The sequence below is a fragment of the Leucoraja erinacea genome, chromosome 3 (genome assembly GCF_028641065.1).
Source record: "Leucoraja erinacea ecotype New England chromosome 3, Leri_hhj_1, whole genome shotgun sequence".
Classification (NCBI taxonomy): Eukaryota; Metazoa; Chordata; class Chondrichthyes; order Rajiformes; family Rajidae; genus Leucoraja; species Leucoraja erinaceus.
The window spans coordinates 105,503,362-105,528,359 of record NC_073379.1 but is presented as its reverse complement, the minus strand read 5'-3'; the positions used below and the strand labels follow the sequence as shown (position 1 = coordinate 105,528,359).

General features: G+C 45.1%; 1 protein-coding gene across 1 annotated transcript in view; it reads left to right on the top strand.

Annotated features, from left to right (window-relative positions):
* LOC129695907 (adhesion G-protein coupled receptor V1-like) overlaps positions 1-24,998 on the top strand; it is a 491,758-nt gene that overhangs the window by 94,973 nt on the left and 371,787 nt on the right. The window contains exons 25-28 of the mRNA XM_055633356.1: positions 13,271-13,397; positions 14,001-14,081; positions 17,901-18,040; positions 18,784-19,390. Coding sequence (XP_055489331.1) covers positions 13,271-13,397; positions 14,001-14,081; positions 17,901-18,040; positions 18,784-19,390 — 955 coding nt within the window. The remainder of the gene's footprint in view (positions 1-13,270; positions 13,398-14,000; positions 14,082-17,900; positions 18,041-18,783; positions 19,391-24,998) is intronic.

Genomic DNA, 24,998 nt, shown 5'->3' with positions numbered 1-24,998 from the left:
AATGTGTGCACAGAGGTGGGGGGGGGGGGGTAGACAAGATGTTGGAGAAACATCGAAGGTAGACAAAAATGTTGGAGAAACTCAGCGGGTGAGAAGGCATCTATGGAGCGAAGGAAATAGGTGTAAAATGACTTGATTCCTACACAGAGTCTTTTACTAATTGTTTCAATAGCTGTCCGTGGTCATCACTGGAGCTAGAGAGCGAGCTGGAGGTGGGGACACTACAATTATACTAGAGACAATGGGGAGTGGTTAGTAGTGGTGAGGTCACTATGTTAAAGGAACATGCACTGATCTACATCCCTCCTCTTAGAAATAAAAGCATGGCAATGCACAGAGCGACCACGGCTCATACGCTAGGATTACAAACCGCGCCGGGAACAGTTAATGGTGTCATAGCACAGCTACGCGAGCTCCCCGTAACGGACAGGCGGCTTGACCAACCGGCCAAAGCGGGTGCGCAAACCGCACTCCCCCTCAACCGCAGGAGCAGAAGGGACGGAGTCAGGGACAGCGGTGGGAAACCCGGGCGGTGAAAGGACAGGAGAAGGAGGAGAACTGCGAGGGGAGATGGGCACGCAGGCCGGCGAGGCAGGGGAAAGAGGCTTGTGAGTGCGGGGCATAGAGAGCTGGAAGGGCAGTTTCCGCGGCATGCGAGGAGTGACAGGGACAGAGTGGAAGGGATAGGTGGCTGGAACGGGTCCGCGGGAGGCGGAGTAGGCTCGTTAACGAGCAGGAGGTGCTGGCGAGACCGACGGTAGATAGTGCCCTCGTAGTCGACGAGGTAAGACCGGGGAGAGCCGGCATTGCCAACCACTACGGCCAGCTGGTAGTGGCCGGAGGGGGACTGCACCCGAACCACCTGGCCCGGGAATAGCCGTGGAAGCGGCCGGGCCGACTTGTCAAAGGAGCGCTTCTGGATGGCTTTCTTTTCGATGATGCGCTCTGTGACAGCGGCAGGGTTCTGGACCGAGGGTTTGAGGGACTGTTGTGAGACAGGGAGAGGTGGTCTAGTGGTGCGGGACATGAGGCGCTGGGCAGGGGAACCGAGCGCGGGGTCGCGGGAAATGTTGCGGAGGTTGAGCAGGGCAAGGTAGAAGTCGGAATGGGAAAGGCGGCAGTGTTCCAGCAGCGCCTTGGCACTGTGGACGGCCCGTTCCGCAAGTCCGTTGCTTTGAGGATACTCGGGGCTGCTGGTGATGTGGCGAAAGTTCCAACGGGCAGCGAAGGCACGGAACCCGGTGCTGGAGAACTGGCTGCCGTTGTCCGATTGGAGGGTCACCGGGGATCCAAAGGTGGAAAAGTGGCAGCGAAGCTTCCCGATGACGGCGGCAGAGGTGATGGAAGGCAGCTGATCCACCTCAAACCAACTGGAATATGAGTCCATCAGGACCAGGAAGTGTTTGCCACGCCATTTGGCAGCGCAAGCGGAGACCCTGTCACGGATGTCTTGAGCCATACCTGGTCAGAAGAATTCGCTCTGGGCCTGGGACAAAGTGGCCTCCACCCCGGGGTGGCCGCTGTGAGCAGACTGGAAGTAATGATCCCGCAGGGCGGTCGGCACCACGACCTTGTGACCCTTCACCACCACGCCGTCGTGCAGCACCAGTTCATCCCAAACCAGGAAGTAGGGCACCGCACCAGCAGGCTGGGAAGAGGGTCGGTCAGGCCAACCACAGCGGATAACGTCCGCAAGTTGTTGCAGGGCAGGATCATCAGCAGTGTGTTTGACCAGGGACTGCATCTGCTGTGAAGGAACAATGTTAACGTTCAGTACCATCAGGTCAGACGATTCGTATGGGTGGCGGGCAACGGAAGGGAGCGGCGCACGGGACAAGGTGTCGGCCACAAACGTATCTTTGCCCTTGCGGTACCCAATCTGGAACGTGAAACGCTGGAGCTGCAGCATCATCCGCTGCAACCGGGAAGAGGCGACATGGATAGGCTTGTTCAAAATAGTGACCAGCGGCTGGTGGTCAGTCTCAATGGTGAAGGTGTTGCCCAGAATGTAGTCCTTGAACTTGGAGCAAGCGAACACCACGGCAAGTAGCTCCTTCTCGATCTGGGCATAACGTTGCTCGGCAGGGGTCATGGTGCGAGAAGCGTAGGAGACAGGTAGCTGCAGGCCGTCATAAAGCTGCAGGCAAGCGGCACCGAGACCGAACTTAGAGGCATCACAAGTGAGGACAATTGGTCTGTGCAGATCGAAGAACTTGAGAGTCGGCGTGTGTGCGAGCTTGGACTTCAGAGCCATGAACGCCGACTGGTGATGCGGGAGCCAGACCCATGCGGAATCCTTCTTGATCAGCTCCCTCAGGGGGGCACTCAGTTCACTGAGGTCGAGTATGAACTTACCCAAGTAATTGACCATGCCCAGGAAGCGCTGCAGGCCGGGAACGTCAGTAGGAGCGGGCATATCTGTGACTGCTGATGTTTTCTGGGGGTCGGGCTTCAGACCCCCTGCCGTGAAAACATGGCCAACGTAAGTGACTTCCGGGACTCGGAACCGACACTTCATTGGGTTGAGCTAGAGATTGATCTCACGAGCCCTGTCGAGGACTTTGCGGAGGTTCAGGTCGTGCTCAGCAACGTCCCTCCCGTACACCAGGATGTCATCCACGATGATGGTGCACGGTAACCCGGCAAACAGCTGTTCCATGGTGCGCTGGAAAACCTCGCTAGCCGAGTTGATCCCAAACGGCATGCGGAGGAAACGGAACCGGCCGAAGGGAGTGCTGAAGGTAGTGAGGAATGAGGAGCGTTCATCCAGAGGGATCTGCCAGAAGGAGCTCTTGGCGTCTAGGACAGAGAAGACAGTGGCAGGGCCGACCTGTGCAGCAACGTCCTCTACCGTCCTCATGGGGTAGTGGGGGCGCTTGATGGCAAGGTTTAGGTCCTTGGGGTTAATGCAGATCCGGATCTCGCTCTTGTCCTTCTTGGCAGCGACGACCATGGTGGAGACGCACCTGGTGGGAGCGCTCACCTCCTTGAGGATGCCCATGGTCACCATATCGCGCAGAGTAGACTCCACGCGGCCCTTCATTGCAAAGGAGACGCGGTGGGCCGGTCGAATCACCGGGTCGACACTCGGGTCGACAACAATCTTATAGTCACAGGGCAATTTGCCCAAAATGTCATCAAAACGGTCGGGGTATTCGCTCAGGGGGTCCATGGGGGCCTGCACCAGGTGAATTCCGCGGTGGAAGGAAACCAAACCAAGGTCCTGGCACACACGGGCGCCCAGCAGGGTAACGTGGTCAGAATCCAGCAGGTGGAAAGTCAGGGGCCGAGAGGTCTCAAGGACTGTGCAGATAAGCGTGGCCTTCCCCACTGGAACCAGAACACCTCCCCCATAGGCATGAAGGCGGGTGTCACCGGGAGTAACTCTCTCACCAGATCTTATCTGCTTGAAGAGGCTGATAGACATAACATTGGCGAAGGCACCAGTATCGACCTTGGCTGAAAATGAATGGCCATTCACAGTAACATGCACAGAGGGATCTGTTATCGGAGCAGGTGCACCCAAAAGCGAAAACACCGTTGAATCGCCATGGGAGGAGCTCGTATCAGAGTCTGGGAGTTCATCCGACTGGTACTGGGAACCCAGCGCGCTATCAGAATCTGCAAGGTTGTTTAAATTCCTCCTTGGAGCAGGGACCGGCTTCCCACGGGACCGAGAAGCTGCCGAAAAGTGGTTCAGTTTGCACCAGGAATTACAAGTCTTACCCTGCGCGGGGCAAACGTTGAATTGATGAGAAGAAAAATTACAATTGGGGCAACGGCGTGGGGTGGTTGTGACCTTAGCGGGCAGGGCAGTGGGGTTACGTCGTGGCGGACCAGTGTTCTGCTGGCGGCCAGCTGCACCGGTAAAATTAATGTCCTGGGACACCGGTTGAGACATGGAGCCAACAGCAGAGGCCATACGAGTGGCATGCATGGCATCCCGTAATGTCAAATCTGGTTTCAGGAGGAGCTCGTCACGCAGCTTAGCGTTCAGGAGACCATTGACCAGGACATCCCTGATCAATTTCTCCGTGGAGATCATTTCAAGGCGTTAGCGCCGAGCCATATGACGCAAAGAGGCAATAAAAGCGTCAATATGCTCGCCGGGAATCTACCGCCTCTGGAAGAATTTAAAGCGCTCGATAATGTTATTGGTAGGGATATCACAGAGGGCAGTGAACTTAGCCATGAGACATACCGGGTCCCGACGGTCCTCACAGGGGGCGAAGTCAAACGAAGCATAGTGATCCATGGCCTCCGGGCCAGCGAGGTTGAGCAGCAGGTGAGCCTGTACAGCAGGGGTGGCATCAGGATGAGCGATGGCTATGTAATGTTCAAAGTCGCGCTGGAACACAGGTGGACAATGTCCGTGTCAAAGACCAAAGTGTCGGGTCGACGACAGGAGTTGGACATCATAAAAACGGAGGGGACGGGAACAACTGGGAGAAAACAAAGAATAAAAAGAAAACCGATAAACAGGAGACGCGAGTCTACCGCTGTGACACCATGTAAAATGACTTGATTCCTACACAGAGTCTTTTACTATGTTGTTTAATATAATCACTAACACACACTATGCAATAGCTGTCCGTGGTCATCACTGGAGCTAGAGAGCGAGCTGGAGGTGGGGACCTTACAATTATACGAGAGACAATGGGGAGTGGTTAGTAGTGGTGAGGTCACTATGTTAAAGGAACATGCACTGATCTACAATAGGCGACGTTTCGGGTTGAGTCTGAAGAAGGGTCTTGACCCGAAAAGTTGCCTATTTCCTTCGCTCCATAGATGCTGCCTCACCCGCTGAGTTTCTCCAGCATTTTTGAGAGGAATATGAGGTGCTCTTCCAATTTTCATGTGGCCTGGCTGTGGTGGAGGTCAAGGATAGAAAGGTCGGTATGGGAAGTGGAGTATGGGAAATGGCTACTAACTGGAAGCTCCAGCAGGCCTTGGTGGCAGAGTCTAAATGTTAGGTGAAGTGGTCTTACCAACATGGCACGCAAGAAAAAGTTTTTCACTGTACCTCGGTTCCAGTGACAATAAACTAAACTGGACATAGAGGAGGCCACATTGAGGCACTGAATGCAATAGGCAAAGTCGAGGGAAGTGCCAGGATTTGCCCAACTCCTACTGCTTTTCCCCCCATTTCCTCCCCCTTATCCCTTGAGTCTGAAGAATGGCCCTAACCCGAAACATTGTCTGTTTATTTATCTCCACAGATACTGCCCGAGTCACTGTTCCTCCAGCACTTTGTTGCTCAAGATTCCAGTATCTTGCAGTCTCTTTTGTCTCCTTACTAATTTTGTTTTCCTTTTCTCCATCTTCAATGTATTAATTAATTTCCGGTGTACAGTTCCATGCCTATACCTGGGAACTATTTTGGCCAAACAGCTATTCTTTGTTTTTTCCTTAACAATGTTCATCAGTACACTATTTTGATAGAGGGGAATAATAATATTTGTCTGAGCGTGGAGCGCGTCCAATTGCCGACCCACCGGCTACTGACACTGAACCCACATGCATTGAACTGAATTTTGAACCGTTGGAGCAGTATGGATTCATTAATCTGCCAAAAAGATGAAAATAAATAATTATGTCACTCGCTTGCCAGCAACCATTGGCCAAGCTATCATTAGGAGGGCTGTGATTGGAAATTAAATATTCCAGGATTTTGTTGCTTCAGGTGTGATAGAATTGGAGGGGCAAGAGGTGGAGGTGTTGCATTGCTTATCAGGGAAGATATTACTGCAGTGCTTTGGCAGGATAGATTAGAGGGCTCGTCTAGGGAGGCTATTTGGGTGGAACTGAGAAATGGGAAAGGGGTAGCAACACTTATAGGGGTGTATTATAGACCGCCAAATGGGGAGCGAGAATTGGAAGAACAAATATGTAAGGAGATTGCAGATATTAGTAGTAAGCACAAGGTAGTGATTGTGGGAGATTTCAATTTTCCACACATAGACTGGGAAGCACATTCTGTAAATGGGCTGGATGGTTTGGAGTTTGTAAAATGTGTGCAGGATAGTTTTTTGCAACAATACATAGAAGTACCTACTAGAGAAGGGGCGGTACTGGACCTCCTGTTAGGAAATGAGATGGGTCAGGTGGCAGAGGTATGCGTTGGGGAACAGTTCGGGTCCAGTGATCACAATACCATTAGTTTCAATATAATTATGGAGAGGGACAAAACTGGACCTAGGGTTGAGATTTTTGATTGGAGAAAGGCTAACTTTGAGGAGATGCGAAAGGATTTAAAAGGAGTAAATTGGGACAGTTTGCTTTATGGGAAAGATGTGGAAGAGAAATGGAGTACATTTAAAGGTGAAATTTTAAGAGTACAGAATCTTTATGTCCCTGTTCGGTTGAAAGGAAATCGTAAAAATTGTAAAGAGCCATGGTTTTCAAGAGAAATTGGACACTTGGTTCGGAAAAAGAGGGAGATCTATAAAAATTATAGATAGCATGGAGTAAATGAGGTGCTTGAGGAGTATAAAGAATGTAAAAAGAATCTTAAGAAAGAAATTAGAAAAGCTAAAAGAAGATATGAGGTTGCTTTGGCAAGTAAGGTAAAAGTAAATCCGAAGGGATTTCTACCGCTATATTAATAGCAAAAGGATAACGAGGGATAAAATTGGTCCATTAGAGAGTCAGAGTGGACAACTATCTGCAGAGCCAAAAGAGATGGGGGAGATATTGAACAGTTTCTTTTCTTCGGTATTCACCAAGGAGAAGGATATTGAATTATGTGAGGTAAGGGAAACAAGTAGAGTAGCTATGGAAACTATGAGGATCAAAGAAGAGGAAGTACTGACACTTTTGAGAAATATAAAAGTGGATAAGTCTCCAGGTCCGGACAGGATATTCCCTAGGACATTGAGGGAAGTTAGTGTAGAAATAGCAGGGGCTATGGCAGAAATATTTCAAATGTCATTAGAAACGGGAATAGTGCCGGAGGATTGGCGTACTGCGCATGTTGTTCCATTGTTTAAAAAGGGGTCTAAGAGTAAACCTAACAATTATAGACCTGTTAGTTTGACGTCAGTGGTGGGCAAATTAATGGAAAGAATACTTAGAGATAATATATATAAGCATCTGGATAAACAGGGTCTGATTAGGAACAGTCAACATGGATTTGTGCCTGGAAGGTCTTGTTTAACTAATCTTCTTGAATTTTTTGAAGATGTTACACGGGAAATTGATGAGGGTAACGCAGTGGATGTTGTGTATATGGACTTCAGTAAGGCCTTTGACAAGGTTCCTCATGGAAGGTTGGTTAAGAAGGTTCAATGGTTGGGTATTAATGGTGGAGTAGCAAGATGGATTCAACAGTGGCTGAATGGGAGATGCCAGAGAGTAATGGTGGATGGTTGTTTGTCAGGTTGGAGGCCAGTGACGAGTGGGGTGCCACAGGGATCTGTGTTGGGTCCACTGTTGTTTGTCATGTACATCAATGATCTGGATGATGGTGTGGTAAATTGGATTAGTAAGTATGCAGATGATACTAAGATAGGTGGGGTTGCGGGTAATGAAGTAGAGTTTCAAAGTCTACAGAGAGATTTATGCCAGTTGGAAGAGTGGGCTGAAAGATGGCAGATGGAGTTTAATGCTGATAAGTGTGAGGTGCTACATCTTGGCAGGACAAATCAAAATAGGACGTACATGGTAAATGGTAGGGAATTGAAGAATGTAGGTGAACAGAGGGATCTGGGAATAACTGTGCACAGTTCCCTGAAAGTGGAATCTCATGTAGATAGGGTGGTAAAGAAAGCTTTTGGTGTGCTGGCCTTTATAAATCAGAGCATTGAGTATAGAAGTTGGGATGTAATGTTAAAATTGTACAAGGCATTGGTGAGGCCAATTCTGGAGTATGGTGTACAATTTTGGTCGCCTAATTATAGGAAGGATGTCAACAAAATTGAGAGAGTACAGAGGAGATTTACTAGAATGTTGCCTGGGTTTCAGCAACTAAGTTACAGAGATAGGTTGAACAAGTTAGGGCTTTATTCTTTGGAGCGCAGAAGGTTAAGGGGGGACTTGATAGAGGTTTTTAAAATGATGAGAGGGATAGACAGAGTTGACGTGGAAAAGCTTTTCCCACTGAGAGTAGGGAAGATTCAAACAAGGGGACATGACATGAGAATTAAGGGACTGAAGTTTAGGGGTAACATGAGGGGGAACTTCTTTACTCAGAGAGTGGTAGCTGTGTGGAATGAACTTCCAGTGAAGGTGGTGGAGGCAGGTTCGTTTTTATCATTTAAAAATAAATTGGATAGTTATATGGATGGGAAGGGAATGGAGGGTTATGGTCTGAGCGCAGGTATATGGGACTAGGGGAGATTATGTGTTCGGCACGGACTAGAAGGGTCGAGATGGCCTGTTTCCGTGCTGTAATTGTTATATGGTTATATAGTTATTATATGGTTATTATATTGGGATTTAGTGTTTAAGAAGGAACTGTAGATGCTGGAAAATCGAAGGTACACAAAAAAGCTGGAGAAACTCAGCGGGTGCAGCAGCATCTATGGAGCGAAGGAAATAGGCAACGTTTCGGCCCGAAACGTTGCCTATTTCCTTCGCTCCATAGATGCTGCGCACCCGCTGAGTTTCTCCAGCTTTTTTATGTACCTATCATTAGGATTGTTGCCTGTTATTTAGGCACCACAAATTGGTGCTTTTAACTTGATAATAACTGTGATACTGTTCTAGTAATTCCAAAGTCAGTTCAATGCATTTTGATTTTGCTGTCGGTAGCCATTGGCTGTTGGAAGCACCACTTCCGGCCAATTATTATAATTCTACCCCCCTCGCAAAGTAGTGCATCATATAAACCCAAAGATAGTACGGACAAACAGCAGTGCATTTGCTGTTTTCTTGACTGTGTTAAGGCAATCAGTATGGTTTACTGAATGCATGATTGTTTCTTCATTTTTATCTCAATTTCTACCTAGAAATTTAACCTGTTTCAATAGACAATAGACAATAGGTGCAGGAGTAGGCCAGTTGGCCCTTCAAGCCAGCACCACCATTCAATGTGATCATGGCTGATCATTCCCAATCAGTACCCCATTCCTGCCTTCTCCCCATATCCCCTGACTCCGCTATTTTTAAGAGCCCTATCGAGCTCTCTCTTGAAAGCATCCAGAGAACCTGCCTCCACCACCCTCTCAGGCAGAGAATTCCACAGACTCACCACTCTCTGTGAGGAAAAAGTGTTTCCTCGTCTCCGTTCTAAATGGCTTACTCCTTATTCTTAAACTGTGGCCCCTGGTTCTGGACTCCCCCAACATCGGGAACATGGTTCCTGCCTCTAGCGTGTCCAAGCTCTTAACAATCTAATATATTTCAATGAGATCTCCTCTCATCCTTCTAAAGTTCAGAGTGTACAAGCCCAGCTGCTCCATTCTCTCAGTATATTACAGTCCCGCCATCCCGGGAATTAACCTTGTAAACCTACGCTGCACTCCGTCAATAGCAAGAATGTCCTTCCTCAAATTAGGGGACCAAAACTGCACGCAATACTCCAGGTGTGGTCTCACTAGGGCTCTGTACAACTTCAGAAGGGCCACTTTGCTCCTAAATTCGATTCCTCTTGTGATAAAAGCCAACATGCCATTTGCTTTCTTCACTGCCTGCTGTACCTGCAAGCTTACTTTCATAGACTGAAGTACAAGGACCCCATATCCCATTGTACTTCCCCTTTTCCCAACTTGACACCATTTAGATGGTAATCTGCCTTATTGTTTTTGCTACCAAAGTGGATAACCTCACATTTATCCTCATTAAACTTCTTCTGCCATGCATCTGCCCACTCCCCCAATCTGTCCAAGTCACCCTGCATTCTCATAGCATCCTCCTCACAGTTCACACTGTCACCAGCTTTGCTAATGTTACTTTGAATCCCTTCATCCAAATCATTGATGTATATTGTAAATAGCTGCGGTCCCAGCACCGAACCTTGCGGTACTCCACTAATCACTGCCTGACATTCTGAAAGGGACCCGTTAATCCCTACTCTTTGTTTCCTGTCTGCCAACCACTTCTCTATCCATGTCAGCACTCTACCCCCAATACCATGTGCCCTAATTTTGCTTGCTAATCTCCTATGTGGGACCTTATCAAATGCTTTCTGAAAGTCCAGGTACACTACATCCACTGGCTCTCCCTTGTCCATTTTCCTAGTTACATCTTCAAAAATTTCCAGAATATTAGTCAAGCATTGACTACTTTCACTACTGTCCGATGAATATGGGTCACACTTTTCAAACATACCTAACTGTCATCTTACAATGGGCATTAGATTTTACTTTTACGTAAATAAGGGACCAGATATTTATTTAGGGCTTCCATGCAGCGTGGTTTGTGGTTATTCAGCAGCTGTCAACAAAATACATTAGTTTATTATAATTGTAATAATATGACTGTGGGACCAAAATGACCAGGAGTGCTTTGCCAACTCTGCAGTATTCATGCTTGCACTGCGGTTTTGCCATGGGTGTCAAGGACGCACCACGTGTATTGTGAGCAGAATGGGTGGGCTTCATGTGAATGTGCGACAGGAGCTGGCACATGCACCAAATGATAGTGAAGCCTGGTATTAGTCTGGTCATTATGCAATTAATTGCTGTACTATTTATATTACAATTAAAGCACAAAGTACTTGTGCTATAACACCAGGATAAGTGCTCAACTAAGAAAACCAAGCCCAAAGCCAAAGTACTGTCTAAACTGAATACACCAACTTGTGCTAAGGACAATAACTATCTCCATATGCAACAAACAGCTAACTTCATGTTAACAAGCTCATTTAAAAAAAAAACTGATCCGAATAGATCCACAGTCGGAAAGATTCAAATGTAGACATTTTGGTATTGATGTTATAACCATATAATAATTACAGCACAGAAACAGGCCATCTCGGCCCTCCATGTCCGTGCCGAACACTTATTTTCCCCTAGTCCCATCTACTTGCTCTCAGACCATAACCCTCCATTCCTTTCCCATCCATATGCCTATCCAATTTATTTTTAAATGATAAAATCGAACCTGCCTCCACCACTTCCACTGGAAGCTTATTCCACACAGCTACCACTCTCTGAGTAAAGAAGTTCCCCCTCATGTTACCCCTAAACTTCTGTCCCTTAATTCTGAAGGCATGTCCTCTTGTTTGAATCTTCCCTACTCTCAATGGGAAAAGCTTGTCCGTTAGAAACATAGAAATTAGGTGCAGGAGTAGGCCATTCGGCCCTTCGAGCCTGCACCGCCATTCAATATGATCATGGCTGATCATCCAACTCAGTATCCTGTACCTGCCTTCTCTCCATACCCCCTGATCCCCTTAGCCACAAGGGCCACATCTAACTCCCTCTTAAATATAGCCAATGAACTGGCCTCAACTACCCTCTGTGGCAGAGAGTTCCAGAGATTCACCACTCTCTGTGTGAAAAAAGTTCATCTCGGTTTTAAAGGATTTCCCCCTTTCCAGAATGCTGGTCCCACACCTGTTAAGATGCAATCTGTCCCTTTTGTACAGTGTTGTCTTATTATTGTCACTGGTACCAAGATAGAGTGGAAAAAAATCATACCAGGGGTGGGCACAATCAACCATATACAAGTACAGTAGATATTGCCTGGAGGAAAACTCTGCTGAATATGGTGGTACAGCTACAGAGAAATTGTCGATTTAAATAAATGTTGAAGGGCTTCAACGAGGTTGATTGGGAAATCAGGACTGCATCTTAGCTTGCGAGAGGACTCTTCAATAGTCTGATAACAGCAGGGAAGAAGCTGTTTGCGAATCCACCGGTACATTTGGAAATCGGTCTAACCAAACACAAATACCAAATGTAGAGCGAAGAGAAAGATATATAGTTCCCAGCAGTCTAGTGTATCAGTTCCAGAAGGAAAGTCCAATGTCTGCAATGAGGTAGGTTGCAAAATAGAGCCTGTATGGAAGGAGCTTATGGAAGGAGAACTCAATGCTTGAATGTTAATGTATCAAGGTTAAATCATTTAATTGATGCCAGTGTATCTGCACCTTACAAATCACCAAGTAGGTCGTGGGAACACTGACACCTGCAGGTTCGTCTTCAAATCGCATGCAATACTATTCTGACTTAAAATAGTTCTCTGTTGTTTAATCATGTTACAGGAAAGATGTTATCAAGCTGGAAAGGGTACAGAGAAGATTTACAAGGATGATTGCCAGAACTAGAGGGTCTGGGCTATAGGGAGAGGTTGAGTAGGCAGGGACTCTATTCGCTGGAGCGCAGGAGGATGAGGGGTGATCTTATATAGGTGTATAAAATCATGAGGGGAATAGATCGGGTAGTTGCACAGAGTCTCTTGCCTAGAGTAGGTGAGGACCAGAGGACATAGGTTTAAGGTAAAGGAGAATAGATTTAATAGGAATCTGGATTTGATAGGTTTTGTAGGAGTCTGAGGTGTATGGAACAAACTGCCATAGGAGGTAGTTGAGGCTGGGATTATCCCAATGTTTAAGAACCAGTTAGACAGGTACATGGGTAGGACAGGTTTGGAGGGATATGGATCAAACACAAGCAGGTGGGACTAATGTAGCTGGGGCATGTTGGCCGGTGTGGGCAAGTTGGGCTGAAGGGCCTGTTTCCACACTGTATCACTCTATGACTATATTGTCATGGGTTCTAAAGTCTGTTCAATCGCACTGTGGGTGTACCTTCATCAGAGAGAATGTGGTTGGTCCATGACACATTGTGGATGGTAATTACACCTTGAAACTTGAAGCTCTCGACCATTTCTACTTCAGCAAATTGGGGCATGTGCTCTACCATGTTTCCTGAAGTTGCTAACTAGCTCCGTCATCTTGCTGACAATGAGGGAGAGATTGTTATCTTGACACCATATGATTACGCTCTCTGTATTGCATCTCATTATTATGTGAGATCAGGCCCACAATGGGTGTTGTCATCTACAGTTCATAAAAATAGCTACCCATCACTTTTGCAAAGACACGGGGAGATTGATATTAAATGGTGCAGCAATGCCAGGATCTTGAAAAAGGATTAAAAAAAGCATTGGCAATGGTGAAAAGTAGGATTCTCATGCAGAGCCTTAAAGCATCCATATGTTGATTTATAAATGGTAATTTCATGCTACTGGAGACCACGTCTAGAATAAGCTGATTTTTGTAGTTCACCTGTGAACCATGGACCATAGATGGATTGCAACATTTATGTTAATATCTAGTTCTCCTATATTGAGTATTACTAATAGATGTAACTTGTTTTTTTAGGATACAGCAGGCACTCTAGATTTTAAACCTGGAGAGCAATATAAATACATAACTATAAATATCACCGATGATTCTGTTCCTGAACTACCCAGCAGCTTTAAAGTGGTGCTATCAAACTCTGAGAAAGGTGAGGACCAAGAGGAGCTTTACTGATTCACAAAGAACTTCTTTCTTAAAGAAAATAACGGTATTTAATTGGCAAACAAAAGATTTTAAAGCAACTTGCACATTATAACTGCACTGATTTTTGCTTTAGCTTAATAGGATACATTTCCACTTGGTGAGTTTCTAGTCTGTTGTGCCTTGTTTATTTTTGTCTGTGCAATAAACACCACCTTGCCACGTCACTTTTGTACAATCAAAATTATTTTGGGAAGCTTTCATTTGTCTGAAATCAGAAGCAGTTGGCTGCATGTGGCACATTTGAAATCTTTGAGGTTTGTTAAGCTTATCACATTTATCACTTTGGGGCATGCTCCACTAAATCTATGCCAGTTAATGCAAAAAACTGTGATGCATGCAACTTCTTGTTATTGGGAAACTCGCTGGGTTAGTTGAGTTGTATATAGGCCATGATTATTCATTGTCTTGTTGTAAAAGAAAAGGGCTTTACCTTTCAAAAAAACCTGCTGTCTGAACACTGATCAATGTCATTTGTATGTTTTCTCACGCACTTTGTCTGGTTGTGTTTTTGTGTGTATGTGAATGTACTGTGTGTTTCTTTCTGAAGTGGCTGAACTGCCTGGCGTAGGTACCAGTGGTAGTGGCGATGGTGAGGTGGAGTTTGTTCTTCCAGCTTTCTACATGCATGGTAAGAACCTTCTGTCTATCACGTCACTGTTTTGTCTGTTTACTTCTGCTGTTTACAATTAGCTTCTGATGAGGTGGGCCTGATGCCCTCTCTTATCGTTTACATAAATATCCATCTCCTGTGTCAATGTTCAATTCGCTAGATTTTTTTATTTATTTTGCAAATCTAAGTTCCAAAATGTATTTATTAATCATATTTATATTTCCTGTAGGACTTTTTTTAATTGACAACGTTATTGGATAAGCAGAATTATTTTGTTTAATATTTATGAATGATGTTTGCTTCATGATGAAAAATAAATACATTTGGGGACAATTGTAGTAAAAGCAATATTTCCAAAAAGTAAAAACAAATCAACAAGGTGTTATTTAATAAAGGACTTCCAGGAAGAGTCAATGTGACTGAAAGATACAAGTAGGAATTCAGAGGAGGGAATATAAAAATATGATTTTTATTTTTTGCTTAGAAACATAGAAACATAGAAAATAGATGCAGGAGTAGGCCATTCGGCCCTTCGAGCCTGCACCGCCATTCAATATGATCATGGCTGATCATCCAACTCAGTATCCTGTTCCTGCCTTCTCTCCATACCCCCTGATCCCTTTAGCCACAAGGGCCACATCTAACTCCCTCTTAAATATAGCCAATGAACTGACCTCAACTACCTTCTGCGGCAGAGAATTCCAGAGATTCACCACTCTCTGTGTGAAAAAAGATTTACTCATCTCGATCCTAAAAGATTTCCCCCTTATCCTTAAACTATGACCCCTTGTTCTGGACTTCCCCAACATCGGGAACAATCTTCCTGCATCTAGCCTGTCCAACCCCTTAAGAATTTTGTACGTTTCTATAAGATCCCCCCTCAATCTTCTAAATTCTAGCGAGTACAAACCAAGTCTATCCAGACTTTCTTCATATGAAAGTCCTGACATCCCACGAATCAGTCTGGTGAACCTTCTCTGTACTCCCTCTATGGTAAGAATGTATTTCCTCAGATTAGGAGACCAAAACTGTACGCAATACTCCAGGTGTGGTCTCACCAAGACCCTGTACAACTGCAGTAGAACCTCCCTGCTCCTATACTCAAATCCTTTTGCTTGAAAAGGAATTTGAGGGGACAAAGTCATGTTTGGTAAATAACTAATGCTGGAAATCTGAAATAAAAGCGAGCTGTATTACAAATGTCTCTGAGAATTTGTCCCTGGGAATTTTCTGTAACATGAGTAGTTCACAAGTCAGAAATACAACCATGAACATAGTTCCCACGTGGCTGCAGAGGTGGTTTGTCCCGGAGGAATAGGTCTAGAACGGCATTTCAAATCTCTTTTGCCATTCTTAATAATAACGCAAATGATAACAAACCATTTTACTGCAGGTGAGATTGTAAATGCTAATTAAGGTTTTTAAAAGGATTTAATTAGGCAAGATTCCATCTGGTGTCAAGAACAGTCACCTGCATCCCCACAGCAGTCAGCAAATCCATCCTGCCAGTCTCCCAAATGCTCATTCATACAAAGAAATATAGAAACATAGAAAACAGGTGCAGGAGTAGGCCATTTGGCCCTTCAAGCCAGCACCGCCATTCAATATCAGCTATTCTTGGCTGATCATCCAAAATCAGTACCCCATTCCTGCCTTCTCCTTATATCCCTTGATTCCTTTAACCCACAGAGCTATATTTAACTTTCTCTTGAATACATCCTAACATATGGGCTGTACACCAGTTGGGCAATCGCAAACTGGTGAGGACCTCACCCAGGTCTGAACATTAACCACATTCGGTTTAAGGAAAATAAAAAGAAGTTCTGAATAAATCCAAGTGAAAGGCAGGGATGGGATACTGAGTTGGATGATCAACCATGATCATATTGAATGGCGGTGCAGGCTCGAAGGGCCGAATGGCCTACTCCTGCACCTATTTTCTATGTTTCTATGTTTCTATGATGAATAATCAATACAATGAAGAGATGAGGAACTAGTGGCCCATGAGAAAATGTGCTGGAAAAGTGGGATTAACTACAGTATTTCCTGCAGCATTTAAAAAACGTGTTAAAAAGATTGGGAATCAGTTGTTGAATATTGCTAGTCATTTGCCTTGTCGTCTGTCTGGAAGTGTGATGGATCTAAGGAAAACTTATGAAAGATATTGGAAATATTACAAATAGAAAGAGTTTCTGAGAAGGCAGGTGGAAGCAGTTTTTTCAGGAAACAGAATCCAGGCTTTCTGAAAACAACTTTGTCAGATTTTAGGGCCATATTTTGTGTTGGCATGTGTAGTCAATCTCCAATAATCCGACTACTCAGAAATCCCAATGATTAAGCACCTGGTTTACCTAATAACACTTCCAGTACTCCCTCTGAGTCACCAGAGCCCCGGTTCCCACGATTTTTAAACTGATCAGGATTATTTTTTCCCCTGCTTGAATGAAGCTTGGAATATGGAATGTCATATGTGAATATGAATATCTTCAGTAATGAATGGTACTGTAAAACCAACAAAAAAATGGTGACACAGCATTAAAGTTGTAAATCATTGAATCACCCATGTTTTGGGTTACTCCTATGCTTTTTTTGGTCATAGTAATTTTTGTGTCGGCTCTTCGATTTAGCAGCTTCACAAGTTCACAAATGATAAGCGTAGAATTAGGTCATTCAGTTCTACTCCGCCATGCAATCATGGCTGATCTCTGCCTCCTAATCCCATTTCTTGCCTTCTCCCCAGAAGCCTTGATACCCTTTCTAATCAAGAACTTGTCTATCTCTGCCTTACAAATATCCACTGACTTGACCTCCACAACCCTCTGTGGCAATAAATTCCACAGATTAACTGCCCTCTGACTAAAGAAATTCCTATTTACCTCCTTTCTAAAAGAGAGCGCCCTTTAATTCCGAGTTTAAAGCTTGTGGTATACTTTTAGATTAACATTTATATTCCGGCAGATTTCATCACAAAGCCTTAATGATATTAACTGGACTTTGTGGGATCCTCACATTATCAGCGATAGTGTTAAATTACAGACCACTAATCTTCCAAAAGCAGTACAATCCATGCTAACACTAATTTATTGAACAAACTGCCTTCCTGGAAATACTTGCAGTTAATCTTGGCTCCAAATAAAGTTATCTAAAGAAGTCCGAGGAAAATAAAACTTGATTAAAACCTTTCAAAATTCACTGTATTAATTTTCTGTCAATGATAAAAAATATTTTGCCCTAAAAAGTTCCTAATCGAAAAGATTTATACTCAAGAAGCATCAAACTAATGTCTTCTCGACCACTGATTTCCTGACGATTCTTTTCTGAGAGCAATTTAGATTAACCTTGCTGCTGTGAAATTGGGGTTACACACAGATAATATTGATTGTCAGAATTTCTTCCCAAAGGAATCATTTTAATTTTTAAGTTGTGTGCTAGGTTTGTGAAATAATTTCATATGTGATATTGTTGTTGTCTTCATTTTCAGATACTTTTGTATTGATTAAGATTCAATGATAGTCATTTTAATTTATAAATAATCCGGGTCTCTGGATTGATTTATCTTTGGGAAGGGAATTTCAAAAGATCATAATGCTCCTTCAAATATGGGCATATCTACTTTGAGCTCTTCTCGAGTCAAATTAAGACTTGCTGGACAACATTTCTGGAGCAGGTCACCTCCCATCATGATTATGAGAATTATTTAAAAAGTTAGTCTTATGTATTCTTAAAATGCAAGTTATTTTGTAAAATCAAGGTACCTGTATCTTTGTTTCTGCAATTGAGGTGAAATCATTTAGCAATGAAACAATTATAACCTGGTTCAAATATTTTGATCTCCAGCTAGCCTTGGGATAGCATCTGAAATCATCGTTACCATTGATGTCTCTGATGATGCCTATGGAGTGTTTCAATTCAGCAGTGACTCTTTACAGGCAAAGGGTACAGAACCTGAAGGGGGTCATGACGTTGTATTATTACAGGTCAGTATTTATCTTGCCAATAGGTTAATGTCTTATCTGGGATGCAAATTGTGACTGTCATATGCTGGGCTTGTATACTTTGGAATTTAGAAGGATAAAAGGGGATCTTATTGAAACAATAGTCAATAGTCAATAGTCAATATTCTATTTAATTGTCATTTGGACCCCTGGAGGTACAAATGAAATGCCGTTTCTGCAGCCATACATTACACACAAATAGACCCCAGACACAACATAATTATATAACATATAAGATTATTAAGGGTTTGGACACACTAGAGGCAGGAAACATGTTCCCGATGTTGTGGGAGTCCAGAACCAGGGGACACAGTTTAAGAATGAAGGGTAAGCCATGTGATGAAGAAACACTTTTTCACACAGAGAGTTGTGAGTCTGTGGAATTCCCTACCTCAGTTCTCTGGATACTTTCAAGAGAGAGCTAGATAGGGCTCTTAAAGGAATATTCTGTCGGGGGATATGGGGCGAAGGCAGGAATGGGGTACTGATTGTGGATCAGCCATGATCACATTGAATGGTGGTGCTGGCTCGAAGGGCCGAATGACGTACTCCTGCCTATTGAAACGTATTGTCTATTGAAACATATTACAATGATTTCAGTGCTTAGTTTGTATTGGTAAATATATTAAAAAAACATAAATTGTAGATTAATTTAAGTATTTCACAACATTTTAAAATGAGGAATGCACCTTATCATTTGACTTAATTTGTTGTTGATTTTTTAGGTATCCCGTGCTGGTGGTGCTCTTTCCCAAGTTATTTTATTTTGGGATGTGGTCTCTGACCCTAACAATAATTTGGTCGATATCCATGGCAACATCACATTTGAAACTGGGCAAACACTGGCCGACATAGTGCTGCAGGTGGCTTCAGATGATGTGCCGGAATTGGACGAAGAGCTTCTGATATACGTCAGCAATGTTTCCAAAGGACGCCTGGGGACTCTAGTGAATGCCACCGTGACAGTTCTGGCTGACGATGATCCTTATGGGGTGTTCACCTTTTCGGTAAGAAGTCGACCGGTTCGAGTTGAGGAGGAGGACCAGAACGTGACGCTGACAGTGGAGCGACACGGTGGATTCTTCGGTATTGCCGTGGTCACGTACGCAACTGTCGAGGACACACGATCAGCTGATCTGCCATCCTTCATTGCTCAAGCAATGGGTGAAAATGATTACCTTGCCATATCTGGGTCAATAATCTTTGAAGCCAATCAAATGGAAGCTAACATAACTATTCCCATTCTGGATGATGAAGAACCTGAAAGGGCCGAGTCTGTGTTTGTCCAGTTACGTGACGTAGTGTTGCTGAAAGGGGAGCAGGACAGACCAAGTGAGTAATCCAAAATGATGATCAGATGTTGGTCTATTTTTGTTGTGTTACTCAAGCCATTGAGAGTTAACATATCTATATATATATATAATTGCTCCCCACATGTTCTAATGGTCTATCAGTGGATTCCAGCCGTGGCGAACAGCTGGGTCTAATCCATAAAGTTTCCACCATTTTCTGCCATGCATTCATAGAAACATAGAAAATAGGTGCAGGAGTAGGCCATTCGGCCCTTCGAGCCTGCACCGCCATTCAATATGATCATGGCTGATCATCCAACACAGTATCCTGTACCTGCCTTCTCTCCATACCCCCTGATCCCCTTAGCCACAAGGGCCACATCTAACTCCCTCTTAAATATAGCCAATGAACTGGCCTCAACTAACTTCTGTGGCAGAGAATTCCAGAGATTCACCACTCTCTGTGTGAAAAATGTTTTCCTCATCTCGGTCCTAAAAGATTTCCCCCTTATTCTTAAACTGTGACCCCTTGTTCTGGACTTTCCCAACATCGGGAACAATCTTCCTGCATCTAGCCTGTCCAACCCCACCTGCCCCTGTTGTTCCGCTGCACCAACCAGGGCGACTACTACTTGTATCACCTGGCCATTTGTGAACCATCCATGCAGAATCCATCCTGCTTGCTTCACCGTTAGTCTTCCTGCAGTAGAATATCACAGCTTGAGCCTGATGCACAACACATGAATATCCCTCCCCACCCCATGCAGAGTAGAACGAGCAGAGCAGAGCCAAGAATCTTACTGTGATTATATCTGCACCAGGTAATAATTTAGCACAGGCAGCATTCATTAAGATGGATATCTAAATCAAGCAAGGCTGTCCTTTGGAAACATTTTGGATTTGGAATCAGAGTGCATAGCAAGTTAATAACCATATAAGCATATAACAATTACAGCACGGAAACAGGCCATCTCGACCCTTCTAGTCCGTGCTGAACACATAACCTCCCCTAGTCCCATATACCTGCGCTCAGACCATAACCCTCCATTCCCTTCCCATCCATATAACTATCCAATTTATTTTTAAATGATAAAAACAAACCTGCCTCCACCACCTTCACTGGAAGCTCATTCCACACAGCTACCACTCTCTGAGTAAAGAAGTTCCCCCTCATGTTACCCCTAAACTTCAGTCCCTTAATTCTCATGTCATGTCCCCTTGTTTGAATCTTCCCTACTCTCAGTGGGAAAAGCTTTTCCACGTCAACTCTGTAAATTTGCCACTGGAAATTTTATTTCCATTCCCCAGTGATGAGTTTCTTTAAATTATTATTAAAGTCTATCACATAAATGAAAGTTCACAAGTTATAGGAGTAGAATTAGGCCATTCGGTCCATCGAGTCTACTCCACCATTCAATCTTGGCTGATCTCTGCCTACTGATCCCGTTTTCCTGCTTTTGCACTATAACCCTTGACACCCGTTCTAATCAAGACCTTTGTCTATCTCTGCCTTAAAAATATCCACTGACGTGGCCTCCACAGCCCCCTGTGGCAATGAGTTCCACAGATGAATTACCCTCTGACTGAAAAGTTTCTCCTCCCCTCCTTACTAAACGAGCACCCTTTAATTCAGACGCTATGACCTCTGGTCCTAGACTTTCCAACCAGTGGAACCATCTTTTCCACATCCACTCTATCTATGCCTTTCATTATTATGTAAGTTTCAATGAAGTTCCCCCTCAACCTTCTAAACTCCAGAGAGCAGAGGCCCAGTGCTGACAAACGCACATCATATGCTAACCCACTCATTCCTGGAATCATTCTTGTAAACGTCTTTTGGACCTTTTCCAGAGCCAGCACATCCTTCCACAGATATGGTGCCCAGTCCACTTGATATAAATGCTAGCATTGAATTTGCCTTCCTTGCTACCAATTCTACTTGCAAGTTAACTCTTTGGGAGTACTGCACCAGCACTCTCAAGTCTCTTTGCACTTCCGATTTCTGGATTCTCTCTCCATTTAGAAAATAATCGACGCCTTTATTCTTATTACCAAAATGATTGACTCCGCACTTTGCTACACTGAATTTTCTCTGCCCACTTTCCTAACTTGTCCAAGTCCTTCTGCAGAGTCCTTGCTTGCTCCACACAGCCTGCCACTCCACCTATTGCAGCATCATCTGTAAACTTGGCCACAAAGCCTTCAACCCCCTCGCCAAATCATTAATATACAGTGAGGTTACAGTGAGAAAAATCTTAAAGTTTGTTTTTATAACTGTGTGGTCTAAGTGGCTAGGAGAGAAGATCCAGCTCTTCCCAAGTGACTTAATGCTGGATTCCCAATAAACCTCCATTAGACAAAATATTCGATAGCAGGGTGTTGAGTAAGTCCTTAACATTTATGGGGGACACCAGCTGCTGTAACAAATGGCAAAAGTCAGAAGCTAGTCTGACTTCTTCCTGTAAGAGTGAACTAAATACAATACAATACAATACAATACCTTTTATTTTTCATTTAGAAACATAGAAACATAGAAATTAGGTGCAGGAGTAGGCCATTCGGCCCTTCGAGCCTGCACCGCCATTCAATATGATCATGGCTGATCATCCAACTCAGTATCCTGTACCTGCCTTCTCTCCATACCCCCTGATCCCCTTGGCCACAAGGGCCACATCTAACTCCCTCTTAAATATAGCCAATGAACTGGCCTCGACTACCCTCTGTGGCAGAAAGTTCCAGAGATTCACCACTCACATTTCAACCTCACATGAGGTTCAAACAAAATTTGGTTTCTGCTGCCATACAAGAAAAGAACCAAGACACACACCAACACAATTTACACAAACATCCATCACAATGAGTCTCCTCCTCACTGTGATGGAAGGCAAAGTCTTATCTCTCCCCTGCTCTCCATACCTCTCCCGAAGTCGAGGTCAAAGGCCCCGCCGGGCGCTAGCAAGTCCGCGGCCACTCAAAGCCACGCGGGGCGATGTAAGGCCCTGCCCCGGGTCTTGATGTTGGAGCCCCCGGTGGGCGCTAGCAAGTCCGTGGCAAATTAAAGCCGCGCCGGGCGTTGTAAGGCCCCACTACAGGTCACTCTCAACCCCGCAATTCGGGCGCGAGAAGTCGCCATTGCCGGTGCCCCGCAAAGCAGTCTCCCACTGGAGTCAGGTCGCAGCAGCGCACCACCACAGCTCTCCACGCTCCGAAGCTGGCCAGCTCCACGATGGTAGGTCCACAGCTCCACAGCTCCACAGCTCCACAGGCTCCGTGACTTGAGCCTCCAGGTCGTTCCGGTTGGAGGCCGCTCCACGGCGCTCGGCCCCAACGGCAACGGAGACCCAACAGGGAAAAGGTCGGGTCTCCATGCAGGGAAGAGATTTCAAAGTTTCCCCCACCCACTCCCCACCCCCCACACATACACATTTAAAAACCCGCTACAAACTAAACCCTCAACAGGACAAAAAAATTAAAAATACACAGACAGACTGCAGAGGCCGCTGCAACGTTGGTCGCGCCGCCCAAATCAACAACATCTTCTGGATAGACACAAAAGCTGGAGTAACTCAGCGGGACAGGCAGCATCTCTGGAGAGAAGGAATGGGTGACGTTTCGGGTCAAGACCCTTCTTCAGACTGATTAGGGATAAGGGAAACGAGAGATATAGACGATGATGTGGAGAGATAAAGAACAATGAATGAACGATATGCAAAAAAGTAAAGATGATAAAGGAAACCGGCCACTGTAAGCTGCTTGTAGGGTGAACATGACAAGCTAGTGTAACCTTTGTGGGGGAGGGATAGAGAGAGAGGGAATGTTGGAGCTACCTGAAGTTGGAGAAATCAATATTCATAGCACTGATCTATATGTTGCCCAAGTCAAAGCTAGTCTGAATTTCTTCCTCCAAGAGGAGAACTAAATACAATACAATACAATACCTTTTATTTGTCATTTGAGAGAATGGGTTCAAATTAAATTTGGTTTCAGCAACCAGGACAAGAAAAGAACCAAGTGGACACAGTGAAGGGGTTCAGTGAAACGATCCATCACAGTGAGTCTCCTCTCGCCAATGTGACGGAGTCAAAGTCTTGAACAACGAATACAGCTCTCCATTCCTCTGCCTAACCGAGGTTGGGCCCCAGTAGATGCGCTAGGAGAAGATGCGGCCACCTCAAAGCCTAACGGGGCGATGTACTGCTCTCCCCGGTCTTGAAGCTGGAGCCACCGGCGGGCGCTATAAAGACATTCAAATTGAAAGCCGCGCCGGGCGTTGTAAGGTCCCGCTCCAGGTCACTCTCAACCCCGCAATTCGGGCGCGAGAAGTCGCCATTGCCGGTGCCCCGCAAAGCAGTCTCCCACCGGAGTCAGGTCGCAGCAGCGCACCACCGCAGCTCTCCACGCTCCGAAGCTGGCCAGCTCCACGGAGGTAGGTCTGCAGCTCCACAGATCCACAGGCTCCGTGACTTGAGCCTCCAGGTCGTTCCGGTTGGAGGCCGCTCCACGGCGCTCGGCCCCAACGGCAACGGAGACCCGACAGGGAAAAGGTCGGGTCTCCATGCAGGGAAGAATTTAAAAGTTTCCCCCACCCCCCACAGATACACATTTAAAAACCCGCTACAAACTAAACCCTCAACAGGACAAAAAAATAAATAAATACACAGACAGACTGCAGAGGCCGCTGTGACGTCGGTCGCATCGCCCAAATCAACAACATCTTCTGGATAGACACAAAAGCTGGAGTAACTCAGCGGGACAGGCAGCATCTCTGGAGAGAATGAATGGGTGACGTTTCGGGTCAAGGCCCTTCTTCAGACTGGTTAGGGACAAGGGAAACGAGAGATATAGACGTGGAGAGATAAAGAACAATGAATGAACGATATGCAAAAAAGTAAAGATGATAAAGGAAACCGGCCACTGTAAGCTACTTGTAGGGTGAACATGAGAAGCTAGTGTAACCTTTGTGGGGGAGGGATAGAGAGAGGTGGAATGCTGGAGCTACCTGAAGTTAGAGTAATCAATATTCATACCACTGATCTATATGCTGCCCAAGTGAAATATGAGATGCTGCTCCTCCAATTTGCATTTAGCCTCACTCTGACAGTGGAGGAGGCCTAGGACAAAAAGGTCTGTGAGGGAATGGGAAGAAGAATTAAAGTGTGCAGCAACCAGGAGATCAGGAAGGTTCAGGTGGACTGTGTACAGGGGTTCAGTGAAACGATCGCCCAGTCTACATTTGGTCTCGCCAATGTATGAGTCCACATCTTGAACAACGAATACAGTAGATGAACCTCTGCCTAACCTGAAAGGACTGTTGGGGTTACAGTAGATGAGGTTGGAGAAGATGCAAGTGGACCTCTGCCTAACCTGAAAGGACTATCAACTCTGCTTGTTTTGGCAAGCTGATACAAATAAGCTTGAATATAAAAGACATTCATTCATTGAAAGACTATATAGACACAAGGAGCTGCAGATACTGGTTTACAAAACAAAATTGACGCAAAATGCTGGAGTAACTCAGCGGGTCAGGCAGTATCTGTGGAGAAAATGGATATGCAATGTTTTGGATTGGGGCCTTTCTTTGTGGTAGTGGGGAGAAAGCTGGAAGATAGGTGGAGGGAGGACAAAGCCTGGCTTTTGATTGCAGATTG